At 40.6% G+C, this 9,583-nt stretch overlaps 1 protein-coding gene across 1 annotated transcript; it reads right to left on the bottom strand.

The window, feature by feature from the left end:
* Positions 1-6: 6 nt before the first annotated feature.
* Positions 7-5,098, bottom strand: TEX30 (testis expressed 30). The gene is made up of 4 exons (XM_006039305.2): positions 4,872-5,098; positions 3,304-3,355; positions 2,621-2,829; positions 7-1,188 (listed from the first exon to the last, which is right to left on the bottom strand). Exons 1-4 carry the CDS (start codon positions 4,992-4,994, stop codon positions 1,096-1,098), a joined length of 477 nt encoding a protein of 158 aa, XP_006039367.1. The 5' UTR covers positions 4,995-5,098; the 3' UTR covers positions 7-1,095.
* Between the last annotated feature and the right edge of the window lie 4,485 nt (positions 5,099-9,583).

A 9,583-nucleotide genomic window follows, 5' to 3' on the forward strand; every position in this document is an offset into this window, starting at 1 on the left:
AACTGCAGTGCATTTAAAACTACTCTTCTTTTTATTTCTTTTAAATGCACTATGCACTGCAAAAAATTATGTATAGTACCAGCTCTAGAAATCCATAAAACCAGTATCATGTATTCCTCTGAAAAAAATCAGTGCTAAATACACACTCTAGAGCAAATTTTAACATCCAAAGGATTTATGATTTCTAATCTCTGCCCCCCAAATTTTAAAGAGGTCTTATAATTAATTAGAAGCAAGGTCTGAATCTTAATTCAGTGGTTTGAGCTATTTTAGCAGAAACAAGCATTATTTTTAGTGGAAAAAAATGTTTTTTCCTGGCCAAAGTAGGTGGTTAATCAAATTTAACATCATTACTTTTGTAAAATCACTTTCACATGGAAACTAAACATGTCACCCAATTCTCTACTAGATTCCATACTGTGTTAGTAGGTTTATACTAAAATGGTGCAAAATACTATAAAACCAAAATGGTAGTATTTTATATCAGTTTTGCACAGGTGTAAATACCTGCATGAGGCAGAAGTCAAGGGAGAAACAGACCTGTAAGATCAGCCAAACTGGAAATTATTTTTCTCTAAGTTATAAATGCATAAGAAATGAGATTTAATACTCAAATTAACTACTATCTGAAATACACCCAGGAATTAATTAAATTAAAGCTTTGGTTCCAACAGAAATTCAGTTAATTTTTCAGCAAACTTAAGCTATGCAATACAAAAAAGTTTATTAGCTTGGTCAAACAGATCAGCAAATAGAAACACAGAAAAAAAGTTTTATTACTGAGCATTTTGCATGTGAGACCTTTCAAAAACGTCCTCCTTGGTAACCTTCCACTGATTTTTTTTTTTTTTTTCCATTCTTAAAAAAAATACTGAGCATGACAGTTACTGAATCAAACAGGACTCATTAAGTAATCATTTGTATTTGTCTGTGTTGGCCAGCTAAACAAGCCTTTACTAATCAATTATATTTTAGGGAAGGCTAATATAACAGATGTTATTTAATTGCTGGAAATTATTTTCATTCCTGCTCAATGATTTCTTGAATCCAAGAAAAAATCTCCGTGTTTATTTCCATCATGACATCATCTGCTGTTCATCCTTTCACAGACATGCCATGGTTTGCTTTGTCAACCCAATGAATTTTTTTAGGTACTTTTATTTTGCTTGCCACACCTTCCAACAATTTCTACAAAAGTCAAGAGGAAAAAAGATACAACTATAAGCTTGAAATTGGATCAGATTAGTTATCCTTTTGTCTCTCCTGCATATAACGGGCAGTTCAAAAATCAAATGAAATTCTTCATATATTAAATAGGATTAACAAACAAGAAAATACTATATTCAACAGTGAAACCTCCTCAGAGTAATAAACTCAATTTTAGTTATTCTCCTGAAGTGAAGTATAGTTGAGATTAAGACGACAGCTCTCTGAAACACCCTCTCAAAAACTTAACGAAAAAGAATTTATTCTTACTGTCAATAAATCAAACCACCAGCAACAAACTGGAGGAACGTGAAATATAAGAATATTTCTTTTGAGATTAGCTCCTTCTCTAAGTCTCTGTTGGACTTGCTCAATAAACAGATTTCTCAAATAAAGGATGGATGGATTTCTCAAGTTAAGAGCAAACTCCAAGCAGTTGCTTGCTAATATAATAGCCATTATATTAGCTGTAACCTCTATTTAAAATTTTAAGATCTCTCAGAAATAATTTCCTGAGCTGGACTGTTATATGCACACAGTTCTAAGTCCTAGCAAATGTTGTAAGGAGAGTACCCAACAACATATACCCCAAATCTGATTTGCTTGCATCTACTCTGTGGGAAAATGGAAAGAAGATAACTTCCAGACACTTAGCAGATAAACTGTACTTGTAACAGTATTAACACTTGGATATTTTGCTGAGTTTGGGATGCGCAATTTTTCCTCATCGGAATACCGTAAAGTTACTACTTTGCAAAGGTACTTTGGTGGAAATAGTTTTATTTGTTCTGAAAAACATCCTGTATATATCCATCATAGCATATTGTTCACTTTGCATAATCTAAAACTTCAAGGGAGTTTTGGAACAATCAGATATATCCTCTTGGGTCTTTTTCCCCCATGTATAATAGTTTTCTCATGCAATCTGGCCCACTCCTAAAAGGCCAAAAATGTGTTTAAAAGCACTTTTATAAAAGACTCAAGGATGAGCTAGCAACATCCAATATCCTAGCAATGTCCAATTTCCTGGATTGTCCCAGGCATGGTGGCAGAATGGTTAAGCTGCCTTGCTATATATCCTGAAGCAAACATTCAAGCCTCATTCTGGACCTGTGCCTTTCCCCCAGTCAACTCTGCTACAAAAAGGAAGAAAAGGCAGCTGGATGTGGATACTTGCTAGATATATTACACCCTAGCTTGCTAGAGAGTACAAAAATTGGCATGCCCTAATTACCTAAGTCTGATTGCCCTAGGGAAAAGCAAATATGACTGACTGACTTCAATTTTCTGCCCAGAGCCTTCTCTGGTACGTCAGTGCATGAAGAAAACTTACTAACGACAGTCACAAGTTTAGATGAAGAATATCTCCCTCTCCCCTTTTCTGCCCCCTTATGGAATATGTACTGGAACTCACTCTTTCACACATCTCATCTTCTGATCCCGAGACAAACAGCACAGGGCATCTGATAAAAAATAAATCTTCATCCCGAAGTTTGGACTGAAGCTTTGGTCGATGCAGTGGATACGACAAACATATTAAACCTTGAATGAATTCATCATTGCTGTCATCCTGGCTAATCTGACGTACAACAGAGGCAGCAGCTCGTGAACCCATGGACCTACCTTCCTCCCATTTAAAAATAAAGAAAAACAATCATACCACTTTTATGTTCACACTGGAAATAAATTGTCCACTACATTAGCTAATTAATTGCAAAATATGTAATATACTAACATTATGCACATTTTGCAAAATGCCGGTAAAGGTTACTATGATACTTAAGTACTGTTTTAGACAACTTAACTGTGCCCATGTAACATTACACTATTACTAAAGAAACCATTAAAACCAATGAAGTACTAATCAGAACATATGAAAATCATAACTGTATATCTGATTTCACTTCCCCCTTTCATATCCATCCCTCTATTATGTGTTGTATCAAACTATGGATCAAAACACAATTACAAAATTCTTAGGGTCTGCAGATTCATGGCCTTTTGCATCAATCCAGATGACTTCTAAATTCTTCCTAGCCCTCAGGAACAGAATAATTATACAATTTATATCTTTAAGCCATTGCTGTGGCTTTTTACCTCCAAGGAAGACACCAGAAAGTGTATATTCTCCACATGACTTTAAATATTCCTAAAGAAATAAGACAACGTTTAGTATTTGTTTAAAAAACAGCATTTTAAGATACTTAAAGTGTTGTATATGGAGAGTCTGATTGAAATGCCTTAAAGCACTGAAAACTACTCTAGCAGCATTCTTTAAATTAACTTTGAATGCATTATTGATATTTTTATTTCCCTTACAAGAAAATTGGGTAAGATAGATATTGTGTTCTTATAAAGTACTTAAACGCTAAGTTCCATAGAACAAGCTTACATTAACATTGGCAAGATCTAACTTCTGTAAAATGGTGCATATATCATTAGATATATAATTAATTGTGATATCAGTGTGTAAAATCTGGTGGCTGGATTGTGCTTTTTACTCGGCTAAGTAAATCTCCCTTTCTAGGCATACCTGAAGCCTGAATTTGAAGATCTGATGAAGAATATGGACTCTGATGCAGAAAATGGCCATCTCCCATCTACTGGTTAGAGTGGATGTCTAGACCAGGGGGCAGGAATGGGAGATAAGCTGTGCATTTTCAAGAGCTGCACTCCCTCCTATATATCCCAGAGCAAGGGAAGAATTGCAGCCCTTTAAACGTGTCTTCCTTAAGACTCAATCTAGTCCTTAAGTTACTATTGAAGGATGTTGATTTTAACATAAACTGATAACACAAGAATACCTTAATGAAGGGGCGGTCAAAATACAGTCTGTGGGCCGGATTTGGCCGGCCAAGTGATCATATCCAGCCCATGGGTGGGCAGCCACCACCTTATGGGATCTGGCCCACAGGTGGCTGGCGGCTCCAGCTGCCACGTGGGGCTGAGTAGGCACCTGGGACAGCTTCTGCTGCATGCGGCACGTGGGTAGGACTGCTTTTGTCCAGTGCTAATAAGGCAGCAACAGCTGTGGACCTGGGCAGATGCCTCAATCCCCATCTGGAACCTGCTGGGCAGCTACAGTTGATGCTGGCACCTAGCCAGGACTGCTTCCACAGCATTGGGCTGGTAGTGGCATAAGCTGCAGATGGAGCTGGCAGGTTCTGGGTGGGGACTGAGATCTGCTACAGCTCTGGGCAGTGGTTGGGAGTGGGGAGAGAGGGAGAAAGATGGAGGATCAGGATATGCTACAGTTCTGGGGAGGGAGAGGAAGAGGGAAAAGATTGGGGCATGCTACAACTCTGCGGAGGGGGAGTGAAGGGGGAGAGAGAGAGAGGGAGGATCAGGGCATGCTACATATGGGGAGGGGGAAAAAGAGAGGACTGGGGTATGCTACAGCTCTGGGGAGAGAGAGAGAGACATGGCCCTTGACAGGACACCAAAACTCATGTGGCCCAGAGGACACCAAAGCTGATTAAGTGGCCCTCCAGCCAAAATAACTGCATACTGTGCCTTAATACCTGGCAGTAACACAAAATATATATATATATACAATGAGTATATTGTGGTGTGTAAATGGATTTTGATAAAATTAAATTGAAGTAGCTTCTAACATGGTTGTCTGAGTTTTCCAGATTTTAAAACAGAATCTAATAATTTCTTACCACAACTCTTTTATATGCTTTAGTCCGATAGGTAATGTTAAGCCCTTTACAGGTAAATCGCAGGCACAAGACTCCATGAGAAGCAAGGTAGGTTACCAAAGAAACTAAATGAGGGAAATTCATGTCTCCTCCAGCTCCATGGGTAAGAATCACACCGTGTGTTGATATCCTCTCTGGGACAGAAAATATGGCATCTAAGTATTTATTTCCAAAAGGTATTTTCACTTTAACCTAGAAATAAAAATAGTAAAAATAAAGATAGAACTATTTCCAATCTGTACATTCTGAATGTCAATGCTATAGATAGAGTAATTCATTTATCACACCACTTTTTACTCTGACAAGAAGGAATGAAAGTGGTCTTGTGATTAACAGGCTAGTGATCTGGTTTCTTCTATTTCTGTCTCAAAGACTTTCTTGGGCAAGTCACCTAATCACTCTATGCCCTAGTTGCCCCATGTGTAACTGAAGATAATTAAGCTTCCCTAACTTTGAGCATGTTTTGAGGTTTACAAAATTTGAAATATAATTTATATAAAAATACTAAGTTCCAGTGTTTTCAGGCAATGATAGCTGCCTTGATTCCCTCAACAGTTTTTGTCATTTTTTATAATCACTATTTTTTATTCCTAGAAAATATAAAACATTTCACTCCCCTCTTGCTGCCTTAGACACCATACCCAAATGACAAAGGAAACTGAAAAGGACCCTGGTCTTCTGACAGATTTGCAAAGGCATCACCTTAGTTTGCACAGAGCCCTAAACAAGTCAGTATGGCTCTATGCAGATAACAAGGGTCCATCCATGCTCATCCAGCTGCAGAATCAATATTCCCTTTTATTCAGGGGGGGAAAAAAGTATAACTGATTATGTGCAGTGTGGTCATGAAAACAGAATATAATCAACCTAAATCCATCCATTAAAATAGCTTTTTCTGCACTTCATGTAAGTAAAAATTTCCAGAAATACAGGCTGCTTGCAGATGTAAAAAAAAAAACCCAGCAAAAAAAGCGTTCTTGCTTTAAACTCAGTGCACCCCTACCCCAAGCCCAGCGCAAGGCCAGAAGATGCAGTGTGCTGGGCTCTTTTGATGCTTGTATCTAACAGCTGATCGAATCAATTTTAGCTAAAAGCAGCAAAAAGTCCTACTGAAGTGCCTGATCTATACAGATGCTGCAGAGCTGGGTCGAAGCAATGCATCACTTCTTTCAGGAAAGCATGTATGTGCGTGTGTTTAAGCCATGTATCTTATATTCTGGTGTCTTTAGCAAATATTTAAAAAAATGAAAATATGAAGAAGGAAGAAAAAACCCACCAACTTTCAAATTACACAGCAGTAACTGACTATAGGAGGAAAAAATGGCAAATGTAATCCATAAATATCATTCCTCAAATAATATCTCCCTTCTTGAAAGCCCAGGTATAAATTTAATTCTTGCAGCTTCCCCTGAAAATTTAAGCTATTTTGATCCAGGGACACAAAGGAAGAAGTTAGGGAATTCCAAAGCTGACCTTGCTCTGTCTTTTCATAAGGCCGAGTTTTATGATGCGCCATGTATAAAATATTATGCAAATTATTTAACAAGTTAATTTTACATTAGTAAATAATTTGCATAACACTGTAGACTTACAAGCTTCTATGTAATGTATTACTCTACTCCATGATCATCAGTGGCAGTAAGGTACAGAGCTGAACAATACTTGGCAGCTCAAACTAGTAGATGTTCATTCATGGGTGTTAAGATAAACTAAATGGGAAAGTGGATGTTGGGACTGCAGGATGAACAAGGAAGTAGGAATTAGGGCTGTGCAAAATTTCACCGGCAGTTTCGTTTCAACGCTGTTTTGACTTGTTCTGAGGTTGAAACAGCAAAATCGAAACAATACAGAGAGCTTCAAAACAGCCTCAAAACGAAACGAGGCAAGTCGAAATGTTTCAAATTTTTCAAAACGTTTTGAGTTTCGAAGCTCCAGCTGGGCTTGCCTGCAGGGAAACAGAAACTAAAGTAAGGAGAGGGAGGGGGAAGAGGGGGGAAGGAGCGCTCTCATTATTGACGGTGTAGCTGACCAGTGACTGTCATCCTTTCCTGAGGTCCCTTCCAATCCCAGTGCTCTGGGGGAGGGATGGAAAAACTACATAAAAAGCAGCATTGTTTGAACTGCTCTGCTTTCTGCCTTGGTGTCAGTTGAGTGAGGGTTCACCTTAACACACACACAGTATCACCCACCCATGTCATGAGTTTTGCCTGTCAGCAGCTAGAGGTACAGGGCCCCAGAACGCAGACTCCCCCTGCACCTATCTCTTTGAGAGCCAGCAGGCTTCGTGGCTGCAGCAGGGCCTAGCAGGCCTGCAGTTTTCACCCCCCTGTGCCCCAAAACAGACACAGTCTCACAAGCACCCATGTCATGAGTTTTGCCTGTCAGCAGCGGGCCCAAGAACCCAGAAGCCCCTGCACCTATCTCCTTGAAAGCTGGCAGGCTTTGTGGCCTTGGCAGGGGCTAGCATGCCTGCACTTTTCACCCTGCTGCGCCTTAACACACACAGTGTCACCCATGTCATGAGTTTTGCTTGGCATCTTGAGGTTCAGTTTCCCCCAAACCCCTGCATCTGTCTCCTTGAAACTTGGCAGGCTTTGTTGCCTCAGCAGGGGCTAGTACACCTGCAGTTTTGTCCCCACTGTGGTTTAACACATACATGTAACATGAGTTTTTTGCTTTCAAGACTTTGAGGTGCAATTTCCCTGAAACTCCTGCATCTATCTCCTTGAAACTTTGCAGGCTTCATGCCCTGAGAAGGGGCTACCATTTCAGCAAGTTTCATCCAAATCAGGCCAGAAGTGACAAAGTCATAGGCTGTTTTGTTCTTCCCCATTATAGCCTATGGGCAAAACATCGAAACAGCGAAACTGTTTCGACAAAATAAAACGGAACAGCGGTTTTGAATTGAAACAAAATTCAAAATGAAATGCTGTTCCATTGAAATGTCAAAACACAAGTTGAAATGGAATGGTGCCATTTTGCACAGCCCTAATATGCAACCTAAACTTCCTTTGCCGCAACCGGAGACCATTGCTCCTTGTTCTGTCCTCTGCCATCACTGAGAACAGTCTAGCTCCATCTTCTTTTGAGCCACTTTTCAGGTAGTTAAAGGCTGCTATCAAATCCTCCCTCAATCTTCTCTTCTGAAGACTAAATAAGCCTAGCTCCCTCAACCTCTCCTCATAAGTCATGTTCCCCAGCCCCCTAACCATATTTGTTGCCGTCTGCTGGACTCTCTCCAACTTGTCCACATCCTTTCTGTATTGGGGGGCCCAAAATTGGACATAGTACTTCAGATGTGGCCTCACTAGTGCAGAATAGAAGGAAATAATTACTTCCCTTCATCTGCAGGCAACACTCCTACTAATGCAGCCCAGTATGCTGTCAGCCTTCTTGGCAACAAGGGCATATTGTTGGCACATATTCAGCTTTTTGTCAACTGTAACCCCAAGTCCTTTTTTGCAGCTCCCATCCTGTACTGGTGCATGGGATTCTTCCATCCTAAGTGCAGGACTTTGCACTTGTCTTTGCTGAACTTAATGAGATTCCTTTGGCCCAATCCTCCAATTTGTCTATGTCACGCTGAATCCTAGCCCTACCCTACAGCATATCTACTACTCTGCTCAGCTTGGTGTTATCTCCTGAGGGTACAATCCATCCCATCTTTCAGAATGTTAATGTAGTTATCAAAGAAAAACCAGCCCCAGGATCAACCCTTGGGGCACTCCACTTGATACCAGCTATTCTCTTCTGCATTGATAGTGTCTCCCAACTTTGTATAAGGAAATTTCACTGGCACGCTTCTCTTCGTTTATGCCAAATTCATTAACAAAATTATTGAATAAGTTTTTTCACAGGTGTGGTCTTTGAAATAACTCCAGTAATTAGTATCCTACAATCCTATAATGTCATTTTCTGCACAACCCATATTTGTCTCCCCTTTAGCCAATTCCTCTCACACCTTGCAATTCTAGTATTAGCACCCATCTTCTCAGCTTAACTAACAATTTCCACTATAACAGTTATGAAATTTTAACTGAAGTCCATATAGATTATCTCTACCAAATGTACATCATCTTAAAAATCAGTTATCAAGAAAGAAAGAGAGAAAGAAAGAAAGAAAGAAAGAAAGACTTTGACTTTTAAGAGACATTTATTCCCGGGAGGGTGATCACTTGGAGCCAGTAAAGAGCATGTACAGGTACGCCCGGATATCTGGGCCTCATGGACAAGGCCTGGGCTCATGGCCTGCAAGGCCTGCCCGTACACTCTAAACTAAACAAAACAACACACACACACCCCCACAAAAAAAAACACAACGAACATTCGGACTATATTGACATTTTTACAGTTCTGCCAGCGGGGGACACCCATGAGGCCTCAGGGGTCGCCCTGCATGAACCAAAGTCCAAGACCTCGGCCCGCTTGACGCGTCTCTGCAGCTGGAGCAGCCGGTGGTCTCACAGTACGAGGACCAGGCGTCCCTCCTCAACTCGGCACAGCGCCCCCTCGAGGGCCCAGCGCTCCTCAAAGGCGGGCACCGTCCGCCGGAGGACAGCGTGCTCAAACTCGAGCGAGAGGCGGGCCCGCACCAGCAGGTGGAAGAGTTGCAGGGCGTTGACCATGCCGGTGCCGGTGAGCAGGTTCCGCCGGCTCTTCAGCGTGGCCATCTT

This window comes from Alligator sinensis, unplaced genomic scaffold, assembly GCF_000455745.1.
Source record: "Alligator sinensis unplaced genomic scaffold, ASM45574v1 scaffold3418_1, whole genome shotgun sequence".
Classification (NCBI taxonomy): Eukaryota; Metazoa; Chordata; order Crocodylia; family Alligatoridae; genus Alligator; species Alligator sinensis.